The sequence below is a fragment of the Pogoniulus pusillus genome, chromosome 10 (assembly GCF_015220805.1).
Source record: "Pogoniulus pusillus isolate bPogPus1 chromosome 10, bPogPus1.pri, whole genome shotgun sequence".
NCBI lineage: Eukaryota > Metazoa > Chordata > Aves > Piciformes > Lybiidae > Pogoniulus > Pogoniulus pusillus.
The window spans coordinates 1956631-1984170 of record NC_087273.1 but is presented as its reverse complement, the minus strand read 5'-3'; the positions used below and the strand labels follow the sequence as shown (position 1 = coordinate 1984170).

Sequence of the window (27540 nt, the reverse complement as noted above, 5' to 3'; positions counted from 1 at the left end):
TTGATTGAAATGTTTAGAGTACATGAGTCTGAGAGCTGGGAATAACTCTGTTACTTACAGGTTTGAAGCACATGTGTCTCTGGAAAAACGGCTTTTAAATTAGCAGAGTCTTTTAATAGAGCACTTCACAGTGCATGTGAGGATAAAGCATACCTGGGGTACAGTCCCTGCCAGTAATGGAGTTTCACTTCATTTAACAGTGTAACACATGCCCAGGTAACAAAACAAATTTGCCCCAGGCTCATGCAAATCTTCCACTGCGCTGACTTTATTATTTCAAATACAATTCTTAGCATAAAAGTAATGGGAAGTAGCAGTATGAAGTGCAGGCAGATGTGGCCTGTGTCCTAGTCCATAATCATCATTCAGAGAAATGTAGTTTATACATTCAGCTTAATAAAACTGAACCTTTCCAATTAGAGAATTGGTTTAGGGAGAAATTAATTTGAACTGAGTGGATGGTTTACAGCTTAGAGTACTGTGAGTATAGTGGTACACTGTGAAGCCATTGCAGTGCATAATAGTTAAGAGAGTAAATGTGCCACAGCATTTAGCACTGCAGCTCTTAAAAGACTGATCTGAAAAGATCTGCAGACTCAGTGTAACTCTGCAATCCTGTCTCGAGTCGGGTGTGCTGACACCTTCTGTGTGTAGCTTGCTGGTCGGGGAGGGGTTTGTGTCTTTCTGATGGCAACAAAAACATTCATATCCTTTTCCCTTTCCCCCTTCCTCTACAACCTGTTGATATCCAGTCAGGATACATGTCCTGTCTTCATGCTGTTTGAAAACCAGTGGTTTAGTCCTCTTTGTCTCATTTTCCCCTTCCTGCCAGTGCAGGGTCTCTCCTGCTTTCCATAGCAGAGCCTTTCCCCTGCTCCCTGCCCAAGCAAGTGTGAACCTTGCTCCTCAAAGCAGGGGCTTCATCATTTGTGGAGTTCATCCCCTTCTTCACTTGTCTCTTCACCTTTGCTCCATGCCACCCAACTCAAGAACCATTGTGCCTTCTTAAATCCTCTTATCAGGACTTCCACCTCCTCGCTTCATCGCTGTTCTTGCGTACATCAGGCAGGCATTGCCATGGAGAATGGTCAGGATGTTATCAGTGAACTAAACTCATGATATCTTTCCCTCACAGTCTGCTGTGAGGACTTTCTGGTGGGATGGAGAGATGGAGTTCTGTCACGTGAGATGAGTGGGGACAAAGAATTTTCTAGTTCCTTTTCTTCTCTTTTTTTCATTTGTTGCTCAAAGTGAGTTGGAGGTGAAGCTGAACTGGTTTTGTATCAGATCATGGTAAACAGGAGTCTAGTGTAATGATTTTTGAGCTGCATCACTGGCAGTTTGGAGAGGGCTGGATAGCACAGTGCTGGGGAGGCATATTGCTTCCAGCTGCTCTCTAACTTGCACAAAAGTAGTAGTGATCTTGCACTGGTTCCTTGGCACCTTCTACTGATTAAAGTTGCAGCAGCTGATAGGCAGAGGGGAGCTCTTCATGCTTAATGGTGCAAGAGGGAATCTGAGCTGCTGTTTCAGGCTACATTAAATGTGAATACATCTCCAATACAGGAGAATCCAGGCATGTTGTCTCATGTTTTGCCTTTTCCTATCGAGCTTCTCATGGTACTCACTGAGGTTGTGCTTGGTCACTGAGCAGAAGTGTTGTTTGAAGCTGGCAAATGAGGTTGCTGTCTTTGCTGTGTGATGCAAAATTCACTGAGGGAGCTGAGCTAGTGAGGGTTTGTTCCTCCACCTGCCTCTATCCTTTGCCCTTTCTTTGCACTAGCTTCTTCTCCTCTCCAGCCTTTCTGGGTTTTGTTTGTGCTGTGTCATTATTTTCCAGGGTGATTGCCTTGTTTGTTCAGGGCTGTGCTGGGGAGAGGGATGTAGAGCATTCAACAGCAAGCCCTGATGCTTAACAGTCTTCGTCAGATGTATCTTGGCTCAACGCTGTGGTGTTAGGGTTTTGGTTGTTGCTTGAATTTTGCTCATGCCACACTTGTGGGTTGTTTATAATTGCTGTCTGCTCACTTAAAAGGTAAAATCCTTGGTTTGTTTTTCTCCCTCCGATACTCTCCTGCAGGCTCTCAGCCAGAAGATTTCAGAATGAGGAGGTCACATCTGTCAAGGGGGGATGTCAGCGCTGCCTTCCTGGGACTGGAGGACTGAAAAGGAGAAAAGAGCAGAATTATTTGGTTCAGGCTGCTTTTGACTACTGACATAATCTGCTGTACCCTGGTGGTGGTAGAAGCACAGGACAGTCTCCTCTTGATTCTGTGGTACCACCGCAGTGGGGTCACCATGAATGTGACAAGTTTATTCTCCTTCACCAGCCCAGCAGTGAAGAGGCTGTTGGGATGGAAGCAGGGGGACGAAGAAGAAAAGTGGGCGGAGAAAGCTGTTGATGCATTAGTGAAAAAACTGAAGAAGAAAAAAGGTGCTATGGAGGAGCTGGAAAAAGCGTTAAGTTGTCCCGGTCAGCCCAGCAACTGCGTGACGATTCCTCGCTCCCTGGACGGCAGGCTCCAGGTCTCGCACCGCAAGGGGCTGCCGCACGTCATCTACTGCAGAGTGTGGCGCTGGCCGGACCTGCAGAGCCACCACGAACTGAAACCTCTGGAGTGCTGCGAGTTCCCCTTCGGGTCAAAGCAGAAGGAGGTTTGCATCAATCCCTACCACTACAAGCGAGTAGAGAGTCCCGGTAGGTTCTTCCTTGTTTGTACCTTTTACACCTTATCTGAGCATTGCAAAGTGTGGCAATTAATCATATGACTCATCAGCTTAAATAAGCAAAAGTGGCTGTTTGCACATGTCAGGTTCTTCCTCTGCCATTCATCTGTATGTAAGCAGTAATTAGCAGTTTTCCCTTTCACATGGCAAGTGCTTCACTTGTGTGAATGTTTTATTGCTACGCAGAGGCATAGTCTTAGCATGTGCCTCAGGCTGCTGGCCCTGGTTTTGCTGGTGCCCACTTACCCCTCGGTTAATTTCCTTGTCTTGTTTCCACTGAACGGTGCAGATGAGTGAATCTGTAGGAAACATTGCAAGGTAAAGTGTAGGATTACTGTAGCCTGTGCGTGAAAGCCATTTTGACATAGTGCAGCAGTGGTATTCTTAGCATTTCCAAATTAGTATTTCACTTGTATCACTTCAGTTTCTTCATGCTCCAGAAGACAATCTTGTCCTTAGGGTCTCCTGTGATTTTGGCCTTTTGAAAAGACTGATTGCAGGCAGCAGAATGTTATCCCCTCAAAGCTTTGATAGCAATGTTGGTAGATGAAGGTTTACTGTCAGCTATTTGCACAGTTTGCTTACCTGTTACCCACTTTTTTTAACGTGCAGCCTATTCTCTCTGTCTCCTCCTCACAGGCCAAGTCTCTTTGTTAAACCTGTGTGTCATTTTACTTAATGTAAGTTTATTATCAGGGAATACTTCCAGGGCCTGAGACAAAATGTGCTTGGACATATCTCCACAGGCTCCAGCTACTCGTGGGATTTTACAGGGACATCTGCAGAAATGCACTGCAGGCGTGGGTGGACTTGGCTGGTTTAAATTTGGGAAGCCCATCTGTGTTGAGCATTTCATAAACTGGGAAGCTGCCTCTGCAGAGTGGCATGGACACCTGAAAGGCTACCCTGGAAACAAGTTGTTGCAAGATTGTTTTTCTGTGGGTGGAAATTGTGTTCATCTGGAATCTGCAGCACACAGTATCTAGATGTGAAATATTTCCCTTTGTTGTGTTAGTGTTAACCTGGAAATCCTGTGAAAGGGCAGAGGTGATGCCCATAATGTGTACTTCTGCAGCAGGATTTGGACAAAGGAACTCTGCACTGAGAAACAGTTCTTTAAATAATAAAAAAAGATAAAATGCTTAACAATTCCACATCAAACAGAAGTGGGAGAGTGAAATAGTTGTGTCCTTGTCTGCTTATCTGAGGAGTTGCTTACACTCAGTGTTCCAAAATAGTGAAAATTAAGATTCCTGAAAGCCATCTATTTCTGTCAGATTGAGCAACAGTTGGGCTCTTACTGGTACTGTAATGTCAAATTACATGTTCTAACTTAGTTTGCTTTAATCTTGGCCCCAATTAGTGAGTTTGAGAACGTTCTCATTTGGAGCATTTATCCCATATTTAACAGCAGGCATCTGTGAATGTCCTGTCCTTTCAATGAGCTGCTTGAGTTAAAAATAGAATCAAAACTTAGACATCAAAAGGATGTCTAAGTAAAATGTCCATTTTAGCTGAGTGCTGTGAAGTAGTTTAAGTGGTTGGAAAGGTTTAGGTGTTAAGTCATCTTATGAATTTTGTGTTTGAGAAGTGGAGCAAAAGGTTATTAACTGTAAGGCTGAATCCTGGATGACTCTTTAGCAGGTTTTGGATGAGATAAAAATCTGTAGGTTCATGTAGCTACAGAATTTTTGCTGGAAGAAAAATCCAAATGAACAAGTTGGAGATGGTAGAAGTAAAATACTTCTCCTCTTGTCCAGAGAGTATGCTTCTTCAGGAAGAAGTAGATATTCTTAGTCAGTTGCCTAATAGGCACCTGGACAGCTTCCTTGTAAGCTTTTGGGCTGCAGTCAGTTTGACAGGTGACAGAAGCATTCAGTCTTTGACAAACTCTGTGTGCTGCTCCAGCCACTTGAAAATATTCTGGAGGCAGCTGCTGAGCAGGAGCTTGTGGTCACTTGTGCCAAGGTGCTCTATTCAAGCAGGATCTGGAAGTGCAATGTTACATCTTGAACTTTTAACAGCTTGCTGAAGTGTATGAGTGGGACTGAAGCCCACTGTGACTTTACTGAGGTCTCTGACTGGGTAGAGAAAGGAGGAGGGGTTTAGTTAGCCACAGATCTGCCCTTTCTTTGAGTGGTATTGCCTAGAGTTGAGAGAAAAGAAGTGGCTTTTGGAAATGGGTGATAGCTGAACTTCTGGTTGGCTTGGAGAGTTGTGCTTTGTAGCTTAGGACTTCATTTTTTTCCCTATCCCTTCCTCGTTCTTGCTGTCCTCGCAAGTGTTGTCTTTATCTTTGATTCCTAATAGTCCTAAATTCTGCTAACTGCTTGTCCCAGTTTTGCCAGGATATTAAAAACTCTATTATTGCTGCATAAGTGCTTATGCTTTGAGATTAATGGGGAGTGGGAATTGAGGCATGAGTCACCATTTCCAACAGTCTCTGGACCTGAGCAGATATCAAGGTTTGTATTTCCAAGGCTATCACTGCAGCCAGGAGGGCTAGAAATGTGCTTTCTCTTGACAAGACACAACTGGAAGCTGAGGTTGTGTGTGATCCATGTTTTGTGTGCAAAGTACATCATGAAATGCTGGCTCTGCTTGGCAGCACGATCTGTAACTGCCTTATGCAGAGATGAAGCTTGTGGTGAAAGCATGGGATAGCAGCTCGACGTTCCCTCTTCTGCTGATTGTGGGGGGTATTTGTTTCAGTGTTAAGTTTTTGAGGCATGTAGTAAATCTTATATGTAAGATAAGGTAATGCTGCTTGGTTTTCACAGTGCCATGGATTTTCTACCTTGATACCTTATTCCAGCTTCGCTGTTTAGCTTGAGAAGAGAAGTTTGGAAAACAGGGGACTTTGCCATGTGCTGGTGTCTGAAAGCACAAACTGCACCTGAATCCAAACAAGGCTTTTCTCTTAGTCAAGCTAGATAGGAAGTGATTGTAAGCAATCAAGAGGAAGCAGAAAACCATCAACAGTCTCAAGCAGGGAGCCTGTCCAGTGTGCCTGAGCACAGGCAGTGCTGCTGCCCATGTGCAAGATAGAGAAGGTGGCATCTGGCAGGCATGTGGGTGTGACATGGTGATACCATATTGGTGCCCTGCCTGATGGAGCAGCAATGCACAGGCACAAGTGCCCCTGTGTGGTTCTGAGGTGGGGCCTTCACAGGGTGTTAGGGATTGGAAGGTTCCTCTGGAGATCTTTGAGTCCAGCATCCCTGCCAGGGCAGGACCACAGAATCAAGAGGTGTCAAGAGACCTGAACAGCCACACAACTACTTTCTGGCACGGTTAGCTTGGCAAGCTCGATGCCCTCAGCTCGCTCCCTGCTGAGTCAGATGGGGGCATGGCAGCAGGGGAGCATGGGGCAGAGGTGAGGAGGGGTGACCTCCCTGTGATGGTGTGACACGGGGTCAGCCTAGGGATCAGCAAGCTGCCCCCCAGGTGCTGGAGAGCCCGTCCTTGGCTGGGTACACAAACAGCTCCTGCTCCATGCCTCGTGCCAGCACAGCTGTTCGTGTGGCCTCCTGGTGAACCAGCTCACAGGGACTTTTTCCATCTCCTGCTGCCTTATCTTCCAGGCTGATCAGAGCAGTGCGGGGGCTCGCAGCATGGCTGCAGCAACATCTGAACCAACACAGCCCTCTGGGAGACATGTGGGGAGGAGTGGAGGTGGTGGGAAATGAGAGGAGGGAGTAGAGGCTGTTTTGTTGCTGGGGATGGGAATTACAACCTTGTACTTGAGTGCCTGGAAAAGATCTCCTTGAAGCTGAGAAGCTCACTGCTGCTGTTTCGTACATCTGTTGTGTGCAGAATTACTTCTGGTGCTGGGTAGTTAACGGCTGTCAAATTTCTCCCTTTTAATTAAGAAGGGCAGGATCTGAACTGGATGCCTTTCAAAAGCAGGCATGCTCAGCTGAACTGATGGCCTCACTTTACTGAATCTGCTTTTTCCCTTCAGTTTTATTTTTTCATTTGGAGATAACTGAAAATCAGGCTCAGAATCTGGTTTGGGACTATCCTTAGGTATGGTCAAGACTTGAGAAATAATTAAGTGTAGAGCATACACAGAGGCTGTGAGGGAAAAGTGACCACAACGTGCTCCATCTTTCTGAAAATGCCACAAATGACCCCTCAGGATTGCTGGAGAATGTGTGAAATGACATTTGGAAGTCCCTCCTGAGGTCCTTCCTTCCTTTCTTTTATTGCTTTAGTTGCTGTGAAAATACAGCCTCAGCCCTCAGTTCTGTCAGTGGGCTCAGGTGAAAGCTGTCATCCAAAACCTAGGGGAAGAGTATTCCTTTTCTTAAGCCTGGATCTCGCTTGCAGAAAATGACTAAGCTGCTGCAGGCTTTAGCAGCTGCCAGTAAAGCACTGGTAGGAAAGGTTGGCTGATTGTCCACTGTTCAGCTCCTCTTTTTGGAGAGCTGGCTGCAGTCTGCTCTGCATCAAGGGGCTTTAAGCTGATGGTGCCCAGGGCCTGGCTCAAGCTGGGGAACGAGCAGTGTTTGCTTTTTCCGACTGCTGACAACTGACAAGGTCAGAATGGTTAAGCTAGCAGTTCTCCCTAAAAGCTGGGATGTTCCTTTCCATTACAACCCCACATTCAGAGTGAATGTCAGCTTCAGCAAGCTTGGTTTTGGCAAGCAGTGCTTTCCCTGAGTGTACACCAGCTTTTGCCACAGGAACAAGCCAGGTCCCCAGGCTCTGAGGAGAGCAGCAGGTGTGTTGTGCTGGGTTTGCTCCCAGCGTGGGCTCCTTGCCTGTGACTTTAACCTGATTGTTTTCATATTTGTCTTTGATCTCCTTTGCTGTGTGCTCCAAGTGAGTCTCTGCAAGGGTGCACACCTACTGCAGGCACCAGGGGTGCAGAAGGAACCTGGAAATGGTGGAAATCCTGGGGAGGGCAGCTTTGGACTTGTGTGGTCCTGAAAGCAAAGCAAGTGCTCCCCTCTACAGCACTGCAGCTCTGGTCCTTAGTGAAAGAAAACTAAGGCATGTTTCAAGGAGCTTTGTAATGTTGTTTCAAGCAGCTTTGAGTGTCACTGACCACCACTCGGGTCTGGTGGTGTGTGTTGGCCTGGTGGTGTCTGGCAGCGCTTGCTGCCCCCACAGAAAAACCACATGGGTCAGTTCACAGAACCACAGAAAGCTTCAGCTTGGAAGGGACCTCCAGACACCATCTAGTCCAACCCCCTGCAGTAAAGCAGAGACATCCCCAACTAGACCAGGTTGCTCCAGAGTCCCATCAGGCCTGACAAGGACTGCCTGCAGGGATGGGGCCTCCGCCACCTCCCTGAGCAACCTGTTCCAGTGTTCCAGCACCCTTATGGTAAAGAGCTTTTTCCTAATGTCCAATCTACATCTACCCTGCTCCATCTTAAAAGCACTGCCCTTCATCCTATTGCTACAAGGCCTTGTAAACAGTCCCTCCTCAGCTTTCTTGTAGGCTTCCTTCAGGTATTGGAAGGCTGCTATAAGGTCTCTCCAGAACCCTCTCTCATTCAGGCTGAACAACCCCAACTCTGTCAGCCTGTCAACCATCCCTGATCCAGTTTTGGATCACTACATATGACCTGGTATCCCTAAACTGTTTCTAGGCAGGGCAAATTGAGACGAGGATCTTTTAAAGCCTGCCAGGACATCCTGCCCCTGCACTTCCAGCAGGACACAGGTTGCTTGTCAAATCACCAGTGCTGCTGTTGGCCAGTAGCAGGGTTCAGACACAACTCCTGGGACTGACAGATTGGCAGTGCCCCCAGTCTGTCCAGGAGAGAAAAGCTGGAAGCAAGCAGCGAGTCCTTCTGGGGCTGTGAGCTTGTCTGGGTTTTTTGGGTTTCAAGGTTTGCTTGGTGGCTCACACCCCCACAGTACCTAAGAGAATTGGATTTTGAGAGAGATGGAAGAGGTTTGGTGTCCCAGGCTGGAGGGAGCCCAGTGAAGCAGCTGCCAGCACAACTGCCACAGCACCAGGCATGGCAAGAGGGTAATGCCAGCGGCACCAGGCTGGCAGGAAGCTAAGAGGGAGTGGGGGAGCAAAGGCAAAAGAGAAGCTGCTCCGGGGGGGGGTGTAAGGGAGGAGGAAGGCAGTGCAGGTTTTGGGAGTTAATCTGTAGAACCAAGTTAGAAAAATCCTTGTTCCCACGTTGTTCCCATAGCAGGGATTCTGCACCTCTGCAGGCAGGGGGTGAGGGAGCAGAGGGCCACGGCTGGGAAGCTTTGCTGCCTCTCTGTCTAATGCTGCAGCTGGGTGTAGCTTTAAAAATAACTTGCTGCAACAGGTGGGCACAATTTTAGGATGGTTCCCCAAAATAGCAAGCAACTGTGGGTTTGCTTGGCAAGTGGCTTAAAACTTTCTTCTTTCCAATTTTGTAGAATCTGCTTCCAAAATTCCCTACCAGAACTGACCTGAGGGAGAGTAACTGAAGTGGGGAGGTAGAGGAGAGAATGGTCCAGCAGCAGGATTTGTCTTGTCTAATCTCCCCACATGTCAGAAGATGAGCTGCAGGAAAGAGATGGAAGTTGTGGAGAAGGATATGTTGGTGTCCTTCCCTCCTTCCCCCCCACCCCCTCCTTTTTTCCCTCTCTTCTTCTTTCTTTAGAATTAACCAAATGTGGGCATTTCTTCTAACCTAAAGGACCAGACCTCCAAGTTTTCACCTTCTCAGTAGGATGGTGACTGTGGCTTTCATACAGGTAATTTGAACTCTGGTCTGTGTAACTGCCTGAGCCAATATACATATTAGACTGTAACTTCCTCCTGTGTCACTTCTGCCCCCCACATCCACTTACAAGAGCTCTTTCACTAATATGCATACAATTAGCATTATATTCTGAAATTTGCCTTGGCAAATGTCAGCTTAACCAAAATCTTAGCTTATCAGAGCATCCACTAATTATATCTAGTGTTATCTGACTATTGTCATGCAGGAAGTGCACTCCTTTTGCTTGCCCAATGCATTCAGCCCAGGTGGCTAATGTAAAAGAGAAGACAGTAAAGTAAGTAGGAAGTTTTAACTACATGAAGTGAGCATTCAAGATGTGGGGTCTGCTGAAACTGCAAACTAAAATTGAGTGGAGAAAAGAAGACAGCTCTTTCCTGGAATAGAAAGTCTGGCATGTCTATCTGTCTGTCACCCGAAAGAAGCTGCTGAATAGCTATTATTGAGCCTATTCACTTGCAATTACTAGAGCACAGATTTGGAGCAAAAGGTCCACAAGGCTGGCACTTGTGCTCTGAGAAAAGCAAAGCAGAGCTGTGCCACCACAGCCCGGCTTAAGCCAGGTGCTGTTGGAACAACACAAAGTTCCCAGATCCTCGGGGATTGCCACAGTACCTCTAATTTATTTCTTGTTTAACCAGGACTAAACTCTAGCCTGAGCACAGGCATGTGAGTGTCTTTTTATGTGAGAACTTCTCTGGTCAAAGAATAGTCGGGTTTGCCAGGCCTTGCTTGAGGCAGCAGGAGAAAACCTAATGACATGACAACTTCTCTTTCTCCTGGGTGTTTTATTGTTTACAAGATGTTGGCAAGCCCTGCCGGTCTGCACGCTTTAGTGGCTCTGATGCTGCAGACAGCAGGCACAGCTAAGCCTGTTCAGCTGAGCATACCTGCTCTGCTCCCACCGTGGGTGCTGCTCACCAGGATGCCACAGGCAACTTCAGCTGCTGTGGCCTTAGAGGCAGGAAATTAAGGTGGGAGTCTTTAGGAGGGTTGAAACGTACTCGTTTAACACTGCTGCTGTGTTTTGAGTTTTTATGATGATTTGTTTTTCCCTAACTTTTTTCCCAGCTCTGTCTTTGCAGGACTTTCTGTCTAGTGTGGTGTACAAGCCACGAGTTCCTCCCCCTGCCCCCTCTTTTCACACCCATTGCTGGATAGCACAAACTTGTGTGAGGATTTCCCTCCTTCCCAACTGGCAGTTCTATTTTTCTAGTACAACATAAGTGGCTTTGCTTAAATTCATATGAAAATACAGCTCTATGATGCTTGGAAATTAAAGTGCACTGTCTAATGATAGTGCCCTTGGGTCTTCATTAGGGCTGAGAGTCCTGTTGTGGTGCAGGTCTGTACAAACCCTTCTACAGAAAGTACGACCACAGAGTCATCAGGATTTTTAGGAGCAGAAAGAACAACAGCAATTGCTCATCTTATATTTATTTTTAGCTTAGAAAGCTCACAGAAGTAGAATCTACATTGGCAGGGAAAGATTATCAAAGTCTGCTCCTTACATTTCATTACTTGGCCTTTCAATTTCCAGCCGTGGAAGGAGAGATAGCTACCCAAATCTTCATTTAACATGCAAAGATGGCAGGTGGGGGGTGAGGGGAAATGAGCCTTGGAAGGAAACTGACTGTCATCTGGGCTTGTCATCTAAGGTCACTGAAACCCATCTGGATAGAAAATATGCTGCTTTGAGAGCACAGCAGGCCCTTGGGCTTGGATTAGGTTTTGGAAAGGCATAGGAAGCTGTTTCTTCTTTTTTTACTTGTTTGTTTAGGGTTTGTTGTTTTTCGGGGGGGGGTGTGTGTGTTGTTATTGTGTTTGTTTTTAATAAAGAAGCTTAAAAAACAAATGTGATGTGCCTAAGTGGGAGACTTTCTATGTTTCCTAGAGTCATTATCTCTGGAATGTGAGCATAGAAACTCTTTATTCTAGGCTAGCACACCTGCTGTTTTCTGAAGAGCAGGATGACTTGCTGGAGACACAAAAAGCCTTCCTCCTTCAGCAGCTTTCTTCAAAGGCCACCATTACATTTCATGAAAGCATTTCTTTCCCGGTGTGGTTAGTTGGAACATTTATCTGAACAGCCAGGCTGTCCTTGGTCTATCTTCTGTGTTTTTGGCATTCTTGGCTGTGGGATGAAGTGGCCCTGTGGGTGAAATTGCCCTGGAGCTGTCCTTTCTTTCCTACAGCTCCACTTGTTTGGTGCAGGCATACTCTGGCTGTTATTTGCATGGTAGAAACAAGCAACTCAATTCCCAGGCTGGCCTGACAGGTACAGGATCTCTTTCCAGATGGAGTTCCACAGAGAATACCCAGCTTGGCTTCCAGGTGGTTTACTTTCCTCTTCAACCATTACTAGTAGCACTTACGTGCTAAATTTCAACTCTAGATCCACAGTGACACAAAATCCTGGAGCAGATCTTAGCCGTGGTGTAGCCTGTAAAATCTTCTCCTCTGGTGCTTGAGGAAGTACAGAATTCAAGCTGTGGGATGAACTTCTGGCTTCCAGGCCATTAAATGGTTGTAGTTGTTTTAATGAGTGTGAGTTTGCAAATCCTGCTACGCTGTTGTCTTAGCTACTGTAGTTAAGAGTATGTTTTTCCTTTGAAAATATACCTCTCTGCTGAACAGAAACAATTATAATTTATCATCATTTCTTCAAAAGCACAACCTTTTTTCCCTCATGTCTGTGTTTCTTTCTGCTGAAGAAGGTAAAGAGGAAAAGAGAAATCCTGCCTGCAAACTGCTGGAACAGCCTCCTGTGGAGATCTGCCCAGCAAAGCCATGTGCTGCTTCATTATTTTATAGCAACAGGTGTGCTGGCTTAGCACAGAAAAACTCCCTCATGCTTTCTCCTCTTCAATTATACCTCTTCCTAGAGCTGGCAGCTGCGCAGAGGTCAGCCTCCTCCCCTGCTGTACTGAGCTTCAGTAATTTGTTATTCCATATGGTTGAGGTCTGCAACCTGACCAGAAGCTCAGTGCCTTGCACAGGGGCACGGGGAGCAGGAAGGGGATGCAACTGCCTTTTTAGGCTTTGAACTCCTGCATCCCTCCTCACTTGCAAAGAGCCCAGTCCCTGCTCATGTTTTCACTCCCTAGTGAACAGCATTCAGATTAACTCCTCTGTGACTTTGCTAGGAGCAGCTATAGCCTGCAAAACTTCCCCTGAGCTGCAGAGAGATCAGATTATAGCAGTGAGTGACTGCCTTGGAGCTGGACTAATTGGAGGGCTGTAGTCTGTGTAGCACTGACTTGGCCTTACAGAGCTTTCCTTCCTCATTTAAGATTGTCTGTATGCAGGGAGGACGTGAATTAGGGACAGTGTTCAAAGTAAATTCTGCAGTGGTGTTTTGGAGGCTCTTTGTGTTCTATCAGTGTTGGTCGCATTTTTTCCTACCCCTTTACCCTTTCCTATGGTTATTTTGGAAAAAAAAAAAAAGAAAAGAAGTTGTCATTTAGTCATTTGAGGCTGAAATAAGTAGACAAGAAGTGTAGCTTTGCAGGAGGGAGAGCTGGAAAGAGAAGACTTGCCCTTATGGCGAGTCCTTCTGAACCTCACCAGTGGTTCTGTCCAGCAGGGGAAAATACATCTATACCTTGGAAAAATCTGGCAGTGCTTGATTTTCATTACAGAAAACATACAGAAAGTATCCTGTTCTCCTGCTATTTTAAAGTGCTATAAATTGTGTGGCTTCCTGTGATGTCACACGTGTCATTGTTTAATGTGAGGTAGGGGGTGGGAAAGGTAGGGGATGTACTCTCTGCACAAATTAACTTCAGGAAAGCTAATGGTTTGACCTTCATCCATAGAAAAGGAAGAGATAGGAAAGCTGTGGTTTTAGTGTTTGGGAAAGTAAAGAAGAATCATAAAGACAGGAAAGGGAAAATACTTTTTAACACATGATCTCATTGTTGCTTTTTCGCTGGTGATTTATTAGCCCAGCAGATCTTGACTGTGACATTTAAACGGTGCTTGACCTGACTGCAAATGGACTGCTGGTTTTAACAGTAGAAGCTTAATTCTGAGAGATTCTAATGTTCAGGGGCTGAGGTTGATGTTTGCTGTGTAGTGAATGAGGGGGTTTGTGCTGTCTGCCTGAATGTGAATTTATTTTTCTTAATGCTTTTTTTCCAGTGATGTGTGACAGTGGTTGTGTTAGAGGCAAGGGACAGTGAGGGGATGCAGCTTTTCTGGGGTGTTTTGCAATTGAGAACTTCAGGTTTGTTTCAGCCAAAGTCATCCTTAGGAACTTCTCAGATCCTTTGTAAAGCAAAGTTGGTTAAAATTCTCACATGAAACCAGGGTGACATCTGCCTTATTTGAGACCTGTTGGAATCTCGGGCTGCTCCATTAAAGAAAGACACTGAATCTTTAAAGCCTGCTTCTAATTCTAATGAGCAACTTTAATTTCAGTACTGATTGGTTGGTTTTCAGTATATGTTCCATAAAGATTTCTGAGGTCAAAGTTTCCAAGCGCTGATGCCACTAACAGGCAAAAGTATGTAGCTTCATTTCTTTCTCAGGCATATGCCAAAAGAGGAGAGGGGAAAAAAAAAGGGAAATGAAACCTGTTTGTTTGTTTGCTTGCTTTCAGCTTTCTGTGAGTTGCTTTAGAATAGAGATTGAGCTCTCTGCATGATATCCCTTTTTATCTGTTCTAAACACGGAGCTCAAGCCTGGTCTGCGTGTCAGGCTGTGTCCTGGTACTCCTGTTCCCCAGGATGCTCACATAAGTCTGAATGCTTCTTTATAAGCAAGCTGCTGGAAGGGTAAAGATGCCCCAGTGTCTTGGAAGAACCTGTTTGTCTTGGCAAGAAGATGGGTTGTTGGTTTTTCTTTTCATGTAGTTTGTAATTCAGCCTTTTGGTGAAGCAACTGTCTCCAGAATACCTTTCTTAATCTGAGCAGCAGTTGTGTCTGTGTAGGCTTGTCCTGTACACATGCTCCTGTCCCTCTGCAGGTGTTGGGAACAGGGCAAGCATCTCAGGGAAAGAGATGGTAGCCTGGCTCGCTGTCACTGAGTTTTGGTTCTTTTTCAGCATGCTCCCTTGAAGGCAAGCTAGCCCAGCAGGTTTCTTCCTGTCCTGCTCAGCTCTGTGGGTAGGAAATGGACATGCTGGAGAAGTGCAGATGTGGAGACAAATGATTTTCATTACACTTCCAGATCTTTGTGTGTGGATCTCCCTTTTCCATGCTCATTCATCTCCTCTTCCTCTCATCACCTGAAAATCTCAATCTATAACAGAACTGTCTCTTACACTTTAGTAGCTTGGACTTTGCTGTGAGGCTGTGCTGAGATAGAAGCTGAGGCACTGGGAAAAGAGCTGATTCGTTTATCTTAGTGTATCATGTTCAGATTCCCAGTTGAAAGGGGACCTTTGTTTCCCTGCTGGTGAGAAGGCTTGGGAGTGTGGTGAGACTAGTAGTTCCTGATGTGTGTTCCTCTGATCCCATAGCAGCATACAGCTGGAGCTCAATCGCTGTTCAGTTGGTTTTTTTGCACTACACAACTCTGTCTGAATTGCACGTTTGCAAACTGCCTTGGAGAGTTAATAACTGCTTTAATGCTAACATGTAAGGACATAGCCCAGGTTAAAAATAAAATTACAAGTGTTGGGACCAGACTGAGTTCGAGGCCTATTAGTATTGTCTTCAAGAAAACAAAAAAATCAGTCCTTATTAGCAAGGCTCTGGGTTTGAGGCCGTTGAGTGAGCAGCAGGATCACAAGTGCAGCAAGGAGAGCTGCCTGCCAGCACTGCAAGGTGCTTGCTTTCCAGCGCTCCTTCGTGTGAATCAAACTGAAACGCAGAGCTGTGGTTTGTGCTTGGCTCTTCCTCTCCAGCCCTCTGTGAAAACAAGCATTTGGCAATCAGGTAGCTAGCATGATCCCTGTGAACCCAAGGAGTGCACTAACCAGATAGAGGGAAAGGAGTTCTTGCTTAGACATGCGCTCCTGGGTTTGCCTGCCTTGTTGTCAAGACAGATGCGAATGTGCCAGAGGGGAGGAAGAATGTGCTGTTTGTTTTTTTTCCCTGCATAGCTTAATCCATCAGAACTGAATTTCTAACACTGTGGCTTTTCCCTCTTTCTCCTTTTCCAGTCCTTCCTCCGGTGCTGGTTCCAAGGCACAGCGAGTACAACCCTCAGCACAGCCTCTTGGCCCAGTTCCGCAACCTGGGGCAGAACGAGCCCCACATGCCGCACAATGCTACTTTCCCGGACTCTTTCCAGCAGCCCAACAGCCACCCCTTCCCCCACTCACCCAACAGCAGCTACCCAAACTCGCCTGGAAGCAGCAGTAGCACCTACCCACACTCTCCAGCCAGCTCAGACCCAGGAAGTCCTTTCCAGATGCCAGGTACAGTCAGCCTTGGCTCCTCTCCAGAAGAGGGGCGGTGGTTGGACATCACTGCTACCATGACTTTTTTGCTTTGTAATTCCAAATTATAAGCCAACCCTTGTGTTCAATAGCAAGCTGAGAAATGGGAGGCAATAAAGACTATGTCATCACTTTGTCTAGTAGTAATATGTTCAAAAGATGCAGAGGTGTAGTGCTGAGAGACATGGTTTAGAACTGGACTTTATCAATAGAGTTAAACAATGGCTGGACAAAACAATCTTAAAGGTCCTTTCCAACAAAATGATTCTATGATCATTGAGGAATTTCATAGTCTGCCTCTTCCACATACACTTAAAACACTACAGTAAAACTCTTCTGGGGGGATTCAAACTCTTTTGAGGGACCACTTCATCAGTTCAGCCCACAAAGTACAAGTGCTTAATGCACAAGAAGTGTAATGCTGCAGCTCATCCTTGCTTAGGGAAGGGATCATCAGTTCAGCACAATGCTTTATTTCTGCAGAAGAAGGATGTTTCTCAGTCATGCTGTTGCTACTTAGTAAGATTTCTTCAGTAGTGATGGAATTTCAAGGAACAAATATACTTCAACTGAAATGCAGTTCCTTAAGGTCCTGAAAAGAAGTCCTCAGGCTGTATTACTTCCTAAAGTTGAAGTGAATACCTTTCTCTGTAGAGCAAGCTGGCTTTTTTTGGCCTTCACGTGGGGATGGATAAAATACTGCATAAGCAGCCTGTGACAGCTTTCTTGACCTAAATGTTAGGAGCATAGAAATGCTCACTGATGTCCTGAGGGAGGATGTGTGCAAACAAAGTGACGGACTTGAGAAAATCATTTCCTCTTCCATGCAGTTAGCATCAGTAGATATCTACTGCTGATAGTTGTTTCTACATAAAATTCTTCTCTTCTGAGCAAAGACTACCAAATTTGAGAGGCAGGAGGGAAGGAAAGAGAGTTTGTGCTGGCTTTAGTGAAATAATGTGGAAAGTTGCTGCAAACCCAGCTGCCTGCCTTTTCTTTTTTCCCCCCCACATACTGTTTGTGTGGTTGGGACTCTTGCAGCAGAGATAAAGGCTTCTCTAACAAGGACTTCCTGAACACTGACTTGCAAAGTTCTCTTGGTCTTTGAGGGTCTGTTCTGTCCACATGCCTGTAAAGACAAGTGAGCAGCTGCAGTGAAGAAATCAAATCAGAGAAGAGGTCAAGATAGTGATGTCCTTGATGCTCAGCTCTGGGCAGTTGTCTGTCTTGCACTAACAGGGAAAGAGGCTGACTCTTGGAAAACAAAACGAAAAGCAAACCAGTTGTCTTCTGCTCACATTACCATATTGGTTACCCATATCTGGCCTGGTCCTGAGACCTCTGTGTGCCTTAATGGTATGGTACTTCAACCTGCAAAAAAAACATGGGCTGGAAACATAGCAGAGCTTTCTTTCTGGCTTGTTGCAGGGAGGAGTGACTTGGCTTTATTGTAGTTGGGCTTAATATGCCCAGTAGTTCTTTGCTTTCCTGATTCAAGGTCCATGATTGCTTTCTCATATATCTAGTGGGTGGAAGTTTATAGCTGAGTCAGGCTGGAAGCATTTGCAGGCTAAAACTGTTTCTGTGGGTCTGCACTTATACTTTAAAGTCTATCTCTCTTCTATATTTAGCTGATACTCCCCCTCCTGCTTACCTGCCTCCGGAAGATCAGATGACACACGATACCTCCCAGCCAATGGACACCAACATGATGGCACCCACAATTGCTCCTGACATCCACAGAGGAGGTAAAAACACTTTCTTCTCATCTTCTGAGTAAAGAATTTTCAGTGCTTGACAACTGAGTTTTAATTTTGGATGTGTGTGTTGTTTATGGACATGGCTAACTGTAGAAAAGAAAGGGAAGCCAGCCACGGCATTTTTTTCTGTTGTATGGGGTGAAACAGTAGATCTGGAGAAAAAGAATTATAAAGGTAAGTATTTATTTAAAACAAGAAGCTATCACATAACTCTTTAGAACTGTGAAATGTATGGAGTTTATTACCAACTCCCAACCAAGTCAGCAGCCAAAGTAATTTTTGTTTTGTATCTAAACTTCTACTAATCATAGAATGGTTTAGGTTGGAAGAAACCTCAAAGATCATCCAGCTCCAAACCCCTGCAAAAGGCAGGGACACCTTCCACTAGAACAGGTTGCTCAAAGCCTCATCCAGCCTTGCCTTGAACACCTCCAGAGGGAGCATTCACAACCTCCCTGGGCAACCTGTGCCAGTGTCTCACCGCCCTCATTGCAAAGAACTCTTTCCTAACATCTAGTTTGACTTTCTTCTCTTCTAGTTTAAACCCATTACTCCTCATCCTGTCATTACAAGACCTTCTAAGTAGTCCCTCCCTGGTCTTCCTATAGGCCCTCTTTTCATATACTGGAAGGTTGCTATAAGGTCTCCTCCAAGCCTTCTCTTTTCCAGGCTGAAAAGCCCTGAAACATGAAACAGAATTCCTGTGATGCTGCACATTTCTGTGTGCAGTGCTGAAATTACACAAGTGCAAGGAAAGGAATCTCTTTTCTCTTACTAATTCCTTGATTTACTGGAACAATGCAGTTAATGCCATAGAGGGCAGCTGAACCGAGGATGGCAGCAGATCTGGTCAGGCAGAAATTTCATCAGAGGTGCCAGTGCTGCCAGTTAAGTAAATGTCCAGAGACATTTTACGTGGGCAACTGGAGCATCTGGGCATTTGAGGACTTGTTGTATTTTGTGGTGTTCCACTCTCTCCCCATTGTTGTTCCATTTTTGAGTCATGCAGTGATAGTGCTTGCTTCAGTATTTAGAGCTGTCTGTCTGAGGTGTGGCATTGTTGCAGACTGTAAAAACTGTAGTAAGAAAACCCTATTGCTTTATGTAGGGTGAGAGAGACATCTTTTTACACATTGCTTTTAAAAGCCCTTGCAGCCAGCCGTGAGTGCTGAGTAAAGCATTTAGTGCATTCATCACGTTGTGAGAAGCAGCCACTTCAGAGAGTACCTAAGCTTACACTGCCATGGCCTGTGCCAAGAAAGAGCAGCAAGCTGAGGCCGTGCCAGAATGATTATCAACATCACAGGCACATGAACAATGCCACTGTTGTTCAATTATTGTATAGTTTTTTGGTACTTGTTTTGTTGCTAAGCTTAATGTCTGCTTTCAGGAAGTATATTAGCCCTCTTGGAACATTTTGGATAGCTTTTCTGCTAACTATTTACTCTGTGTGTGGAAGGAGCTTTGCTCATGATAAGCCTTATCTGTAACGTTTCACTTTTTCACTGATCCAGTGTGCCCTCTGCAGAAGGACTTGTAGGTAGGATGAGGGGCAATGGTTTGGAACTGGACTGGTTGGACAGAAGGAAAAAGTTCTTTACAGTGAGAGTGGTAAAATACTGGAACAGTTTGCTCAGATGTAGTTGAGGCCCTGTCCCTGGAGACAGTGGAGATCAGACTTGATGTGGACAGCCTGCCCTAGTTGGTGTCCCTGCTGACTGCAGGGGGGTTGGACAAGATGTCCTTCGAGGGTCCCTTCCAACCCAATGCAATCTGTGAATCTGTACTGTCCAGTCCTTGCTGGCCAAAAGGACATTTATCAGTGTCTGTGCAGACCTTTGCTCGTTTGTCCCTCTCACAAAATCCACAAGTACTGTAGAACTCTTTACAGGAGCTTTACGATTCCCTTCTTGCTCTTTAACATGCAACCACGTCAAGATGAAAATGCTGTTGTCATTATTTTTCCCTCCTAGTGGTTTAATGCAATGGAGTTTCATCTCTGTCCCTTCAGTTAAAAACCCAGAAGATGCCCAACTTCTGTGTGCCTCCATGTATTTATTATTTGTATGTATATCCTGTACCTCAGAAAAAATCTTCTGTGGGTTGTAGAAGAGTTTTCACTGCTAGCTTAGTGCAGCGTTTTGTGCTAACTTCATGAGGTTAGTCTTAAGAGATTTGGTTTAACAAGCTGCATCCTGTCAATGAAGTTGGGTAATTTCCATTGTTGGCCCATGCTGGGAATAGAGAGACTGAACACACCTGCTCTGCATGACTTAAAGCAAATGTGAGGAAGTTAGTATGAAATCTGTGTGAGAGAGATATGATTCATTCGGTAAGAATGGCCAGCTGGCAAGGTTTCTTCCTGACTTTGAGAACTGGGGCAAAGCTGCAGCTTTGATAATTGCTGGCATCTGCATGGAAGTTAAAAGTGTAGCAACCTCTTACTGATAATGACTGACTTTCTTGGTTTGTTTTTTTTTGGTTTGTTTTTTTCATACTGACATGCAAGAAGAGGAAATGGTAGAACATCAGGAAAGATCAGCTCCCTTTTCTCTTTTAAGCAAGTTGGTGATCAGTAGACACTCGGCTCAGAGGTTTAGCACAGTGATGTAATGACAGGACAAGGGGTAATGGGTTTAAACTGGAAGAGAGGAGAATCAAACTAGATGCTAGGAAAAGGTTCTTTGCAGTGAGACACTGGCACAGGTTGCCCAGGGAGGCTGTGGATGCTCTCTTCCTGGAGGTGTTCAAGGCCAGGTTGGATGAGGCCTTGAGCGACCTGTTCTAGTGGGAGATGTTCCCTCCTATAGCAGGGGAGTGGAACTGGATGATCCTTAAGGTCCCCTCCAATCTAAGCCATTCTGTGTTTTTGCTTGTTTGCCACCTTTTCTATCTACTGTGCACTGCTGGATTGGGGAGAACTTGTTGGGTTTTGTTTTGCATGTGAAACCACTTGTCTGTTGCCTGTCCAATGCCATCGTTCGGCTCCTGCAAGTCTTGCTCAAGTAAAGTTGAGCTGACATTATTCTGCAGAATGTCTGTGGCTGTGGGAGGTTCAGAAGGGCTTTCACTTAGGTGCCGTTGCTTACCCAGCTCCTCTTTCAGTGATCTCCAGCCCAGGTTGCTGAATGGTTGTGTGTGGAGCCTGTGTCAGCAGTGTTAGACACAGCCTTTCTGTTGTTGCTTTCCAGATGTCCAGGCAGTTGCATATGAAGAGCCGAAGCATTGGTGCTCCATTGTCTACTACGAGCTGAATAACCGTGTTGGGGAGGCATTCCATGCTTCTTCCACCAGCATCCTGGTGGATGGCTTCACTGATCCTTCAAACAACAAGAACAGGTTTTGCCTGGGGCTGCTCTCCAACGTTAACCGCAACTCCACCATTGAGAACACAAGGCGGCATATTGGCAAAGGTGAGGCTGGGGTCTTTGCAGCTCTTCTCTGGCCTTTGGGAGCTCTGTTTCCTACAATCATGGAATGGTCTGGGTTGGAAGGGACCTCCGAAGGTTATACAGTCCAGCCCCCTCTGCAGCAAGCAGGGGCATCCTCAACAAGATCAGGCTGCCCAGAGTCCTATTGAGCCCCACTTTATCTCCCCAACATGTGACAGTCTGGGCCAGTTGCCTCAAGAGCAGATTGGGCTTCCTGAGTCCATGCTTGTGTTGGTAAAGTGGTGATTTTCTGGCCAGGTTTTAAAAGCAAAGTATTGTTCTTACCTAGTGTGTAATTACAGGAAGCTTTTGCCCTTAATCAATTTTTTAATTGCCTGAAGGCTAAAATAATTTTAGAGTGAGAATTAAGGCAGTGTGTCTAATGATTGATCTTGATTATTGGTTAATATAGAAAGCCAAATTACAGTTCTTGGCACAAAATTTTTGAAGTTAAATTAGTGATCCTAACATATATTTAGGGAGACAATCTGCTAAAATAGCTCTTCCAAATGCATTCTTCCACAGGATGGTGATTCCTTGAGTGGAAATTTTGTGCTTCTCTTCCCTGGCTGAGATGCTGTCCTGCAAAAGTGAAAAGCTTGGTTTATGCCTGACTTGATGCAGTGCTCTTTTCTGAGAACTTGCCTCTAATGCACATGACAGGCAAGCTGGCATTGCCCCCTGCAGTGGGCATTCCTGGCAGAGCCTTTTTTTAGGTGCTTGTTATTAGCAAGCTCTAAATGTTCTGAGACTGCTGAGGGTGCAGCATGCCCAAGCAGTAGAGTGTGTGTCGTAAGGGCTGATTAATGACAAAGCCTCCTTCTTGGGGAAGCAAAGAGTTGAAACTGTCAGGTCATCACATGGGAGCCCTCAGTCTGGAGAGCATTTCTCTACATGAGGACTTGTGCAGCTCTCAGCAGTGCCACTCAAGTCCTAGTACTCCTTCCTGCTTTTCCTCCCCATCCATCTTCCCAAGTATCAGGATATTTATCTAACACCTCATTCGCTTTCCTGTGAGAAGTAACCCAGCTGCAGGCAGAGCTCTGCTGAAGCACTCAGCTGTGGAATGTACTCGGGCAGTGTGGCTGAATAAGTGAATGTGTACAACTAATGATTGTGTAGAACTGCTAAGTCTTTGAGGAAGGAGGAGTAAATCCCAAACTTGAAGACAGAGCCATAAATGTTTTTGCAGATCAGGTGGGAGTATCTATGTACCTACGCAGGTACACACTTAGTCAGCTGCAAACTCTTGCCTGACAGAGCACAGTCAAGGCTTTCTGACTGGACTTCTGCTGAGTTTTTAAATTCTCTGTCTTCACTTCTCTGAATTGTGATGCTGTGGGAGGTGGAAGGTTTGAACAGCAAATAATCCATTTCTTAAACACAAAAGGCAAATTTTCTTGCTTTCTCAAAGCTAAAATTATGTCCTACTGAGTCCTACTGACACTGAATCTCCACAAAGGTTCCCTGTTGCATCCCTCTTCTGGGGCTTGCTGCACCCAGTGGCAGGTGAAGCAGCAGGCAGAAGGGGAAAGGACATAAAATTGGGGTGCACCCTCATTGCTCAGAATCATCTCAGGAATATAAAGGCCCTTTTCCTTTGACAGCTTTCTGGAATTAAAGCAAACTGAAAAAGCCTTTCAAAAACAGCTTTCAGAGCTTTCCCAGAGAATCCAGCTTCGGGCTGCTTTAGTATCTACAGATCCTCCAGTAGGCTTCTTCTCTCTCCTCTTGCATTCCCAAATACTGTTTTACATGAACACAAACACAAAATGTCCAGGTGGTCAGCCAGCCACTGCACTGCATCAGAACTCCTGCAGTGCTTGCTAGTTCATTGTTGTTAAATGTCCAGCACTTCAAACTGCAGGAATTAACAGCTTCCCCTGATACGTACAAAGGTGCAGAGACCCCTGTCAGATCACTGCTGGTGGACCAGAAAAGTGAAAATCAGCTTTGCTGACAGATAATATTCTGATATTCCATTGGTGTTTAACCCTTGAAGCAGAAACTTCTCAGTGGAGACAGAGCATGAAAAATACAGAGCCCCCAACACAAGAGGGACATGTAAGAGTTAGAGTCCAGAGGAGGGCCACAAAGATGCTCAGAGGGCTGCAGCAGCTCTGCTATGAGGACAGGCCACAAGAGTTGGGGCTTTTCATCCTGGAGAAGGCTTTGAGGAGACCTTATAGTGGCCTTTCAGTATCTGAAGGGGGCTACAGGAAGGCTGGGGAGGGACTATTGACAAGGTCTTGTAATGACAGGATGAGGAGTAATGGGTTTAAACTGGTAGAGGGGAGATTCAAACTAGATGTTAGGAAAGGGTTCTTTGCAGTGAGGGTGGTGAGACACTGGCACAGGTTGCCCAAGGAGGTTGTGGCTGCTTCCTCCCTGGAGGTGTTCAAGGCCAGGTTGGATGAGGCCTGGAGCAACCTGTTCTAGTGGGAAGTGTCCCTGCCTATGACAGAGGGTTGGAACTGGATAAACTTTGAGGTCCCTTCCAACCTAAAAATAGATCCTCAGGGATGAATTCATCTAACCTCTTTCTGTCAACCCTCTCCTCCCAGGTGTTCATCTCTACTACGTCGGTGGGGAAGTGTATGCCGAGTGTCTGAGTGACAGCAGCATTTTTGTGCAGAGTCGAAACTGCAATTACCACCATGGGTTCCATCCCACCACAGTCTGCAAAATCCCCAGTGGCTGCAGTTTGAAGATCTTTAATAATCAAGAGTTTGCTCAGCTTCTGGCTCAGTCGGTGAACCACGGCTTCGAGACGGTGTACGAGCTTACCAAGATGTGCACCCTGCGCATGAGTTTTGTCAAGGTGTGTGCAAACTGCCTTGGTGCTGTTCTGTCAGCAACAGAAATCACTGCTTTCTTAACGTGGTGATTTGGAGTGGGCCAGTGCCTCTCCCCACCACTGACCTGCTGAATTTGAAGAATGGAATAATGGCCATTAAGTGTCAGCCAGATGTTAATGAAACCAAGTTGTCTCTGAGATTGAAACACCGTCTGACCACATTGCTTAGAAAGCTTGAGGCGGCTTGCAGATGAGATTTCATCATAGAATAGAAACGTTTAGGTTGGAAGTGACCTCAAAAATCGTCCAATTCCAACCCCCCACCATAATCAGAGACACCTCCCACTAGAACAGGTCACTCAAGGCCTCATCCAACCTGGCCTTGAACACCTCATGTTCATATAAGGCCATAGTAATCTGTGAAGCATTTGTACTGTGTCTGTTCTAATTTCGTTGAATTGCTTCTTGTAAATCTGTTCTATTTCAGCTGAATTCTTGTGTTTAATATATGTAATGACAGGATGAGGAGTGATGGGTTTAAACTGGCAGAGGGGGGATTTAAACTGGATGTTAGGAAGAAGTTCTTTCCTGTGAGGGTGATAAAAGACTGGAACAGGTTTCCCAGGGAGGCTGTGGATCAGAGAATCACCGAATGTGATCTTTGATCACATTCGGTGATTCTCTGATCCACAACCTCCCTGGAGGTGTTCAAGGCCAGGTTGGAAGACCTCTTCTAGGGGGGAGGTGTCCCTAGAACTAGACCTTTGAGGTCCCATCTAACCTAAACCATTCTCTGATGCTATAATCTGTGTATGGATTGGCTGTATAGAGAGAATACATGGAATTATGGGACTCGTCTCTTCAGTGCCAAGGTGCAGCACAAGGACCATTAGAAAAGAATGGCAGCATTAATTATTTGGCCACCAATTCATTATAGAGCACCTGGTATTGCCCCCTTTCTTGTCCGTTGTTACACTCCATCTCCCACTTCTATAAGAGGCCCAACTGAACCTCCTGTTCCTAGGTGGTATTTTCGGAGAGTTGAGCTGGGACTGCAGCCTTTATAGTGCTTGTGGGAGTGTAGATAGCACAGACCTCTAAATCTGTCTTGGCCAGCAGCTTCCAAAGCAGGAGCTGCAGTAATTGTTTGGAATAATTTAAATACCTTCCTATTCTGGAGGGGCATGCAAGGTCAAGGCCTGTGGTGTGGCATATGTGCTGACAGAAAAGACCTGGTCACGTATCTGACAGCTGGTAATATGCTGAAGTGCTCTTCATGATAGGATGATAGAAACTTCCAGATGTGTTAGGGCAGGGATTTCTAAGATAAATAGGTTGTTTACAGCTCTGCATCCTACAGAGGTGTATGGCTGTGTTGCCTGACCTCCTGTGATTTGGATGTTGCACTGCACAGTCTTTGGAGCTACTACCACCTGTGCTGGGTCATCCCTTCAGCAGGGTTACTACAGACCAATCTACCTTAATCTTGCCTGCAGACCTGCCCCCAAAACAATTCACTTAGAAACTGATTTCAGTGTCAGCTTGTGTCTTTGGTACTTACTGAAACTAAATCAGGTATGAGCTGAAACAAAACCTATCTTACCTTAACTTGAGAAACAGCCTGCTTAGGTGTGTCCTCTTCCTCCAAAGAGGAAAGCTTCTGACTTGCTACTCAGTTTCTCATGTCCATCCTGAGTGATGCTTTGCCAGATCCTCATCCAGACAGATCCTCATCCCCACTTCCAGAATGTCACTTCTATGGCCTCACTTTTCAATTTATGTATCTGTATGGCAACATTTCCCCTGTTCTGTTCTGGTTTTGGAATTGATGAAGAGTTTATTAGCCCCCTTTTCAAAGGCATTCTTGGGACATCATGCAGCTGGCAGTTGGGTACTGGGAATTTTTGGACTGCCCCTGGTTATGCCTATAAGAACTTAAAGACTTCCATTCTAAGAGGTCAAGAGAGCTTAAAATGATACCTCCTCCAAATATTTTTCTTTTAGCTTGAGATTTGCTTGTTGAAATATGGTAATAGTTGGTGCTTCAAGGGTGTTATGCTACCCAGCTGATAAGGAATGTTGAAAGCTATTTTGGTAGTGAGGAAGATGATTGAAGGATGCTTCTCGTATATTTGTCTTTATAAGGTGCTGTTTTAATTATTTATTTTTCTTTCCCCACATATGATTCTGTGTCCAGGGCTGGGGAGCTGAATATCATCGCCAAGATGTAACGAGCACTCCATGCTGGATAGAGATACATCTTCATGGTCCCCTTCAGTGGCTGGACAAAGTACTCACTCAGATGGGCTCTCCTCATAATCCTATTTCTTCAGTGTCTTAAAGGGTCCCAGGCTCTGTGTTTTGGAAACAATTGAGCCTTGCATGTACTTGAAGGACGTATGAGTCAGACACACACTTTTTTAATCTCTTTTTTTCCCCTTGAACTGGCAACAGCTGAATGAGAGCCACGAAACACTTGACTTCTGTGACCAACTGTTGGATTCAGAGGAAAAAAAACCAACACCCAAACAAAATCCCTTTTGACATACTGCTGGTATCACGAATTTTAGTTTACATTGTAATGTACTATTGCAAAGTTGGTTTGCAGGGCTTAGTGCGATGAGGATGCCCGAGCCAAAACCACAGCCTGCTGGACCCAGTTCCTGAGGGACCTTCCTGCCCCTGGCATTCTGAGATTCTCTCTCCTCCTTACATTCTCCCCGTGTCCTCTGGGGCTAAGAGCCCAATGTTGGTGAAGTCTGCTTTCTGCAGGTTCTCTGCAGTGCATTTGAGCACTGTTTGTCTACGCTGATTGTTGCTGTTCTCTTGAAAACAAAAAAAGGAAAAAAAAAAAAGCTAAGGTTTAATCTCAGTAACTGCCATAATCTCTGAAGTTGTGTCCTGACCATACTGCTGTAAGAATGTTAGGTATGTTTTTTGCTAAATGTATGTACTGTGTATTTGAAAGTTTAGCAATTCATTAGAAATAGACCATAAAGGAATTAGGACTGTTTGAATGGGGGGAGGTGGGGGCGGGCAGGGGAAGATGACAACTGAACTGTAGAGTATATTGTAAACATAGCTCCTTAGGGTAAACCAAGGTCTGGCTTTTGCTGTGCATTTCATTTTTATAGTGGCTTCATCTTGTTTAATTCTGCCTGGGTTTGCCTCTTCATTTTCTCCCCCCCTACATAGTTGCCCAGCTGGCTAATTGTTTTGCCTGTGAAGAGGACAGAATGATTAACTCCTGCAGTCTGAAAGCTGCAGCTCTGTGTGTTTCAAGACAAAATTGTACAGAGTGCTCTTTAACTAGGGAGCAGTTTTATACAGTTTATGTAACAGAAGCAGGCTTTTAGTTTTTTAAGAGAATCTTGTTTTGCCAAACCTAGTAACTGTTAATTGTTTGGAGGACTTCAGAATCCCTGTGTGGGTCTATTACATACTTCTAAAAGATATATATTTTTAAATTTTGGTTTGTTTGTTTTTTACTGCTTGGTTTATTTTCTTCTCTTCAATCTTTTATATTCACATCAGCTGTAGTACTTTAAGTACCTTTATTCCAAAACTAGTGGGTCCTCTTTACTGGAAGATTTGAATAAAACCTGTTGTTACTGCTTACATTTGATTAAAACTTTGTCTTGTCCACTTCTTAGTAGAGTCTTAACAAACCAGATAAAGACATGAGCTTGGAGGAGGAACAACCAGAAATGA

The 27540-nt window shown here is 45.2% G+C and overlaps 1 protein-coding gene across 3 annotated transcripts in view; it reads left to right on the top strand.

Annotated features, from left to right (window-relative positions):
- The window catches only part of SMAD1 (SMAD family member 1), a 42679-nt gene extending 15219 nt beyond the window's left edge, over window positions 1-27460 (top strand). For all 3 annotated transcript variants that reach the window (XM_064149475.1, XM_064149473.1, XM_064149474.1), the window contains exons 2-7: window positions 2081-2698; window positions 15563-15820; window positions 17473-17589; window positions 20793-21014; window positions 23597-23853; window positions 26027-27460. In XM_064149475.1, the coding sequence (XP_064005545.1) occupies window positions 2299-2698; window positions 15563-15820; window positions 17473-17589; window positions 20793-21014; window positions 23597-23853; window positions 26027-26170 (1398 nt within the window). In that variant the 5' untranslated portion in view covers window positions 2081-2298 and the 3' untranslated portion in view covers window positions 26171-27460. The remainder of the gene's footprint in view (window positions 1-2080; window positions 2699-15562; window positions 15821-17472; window positions 17590-20792; window positions 21015-23596; window positions 23854-26026) is intronic.
- The last annotated feature ends 80 nt before the right edge of the window (window positions 27461-27540 follow it).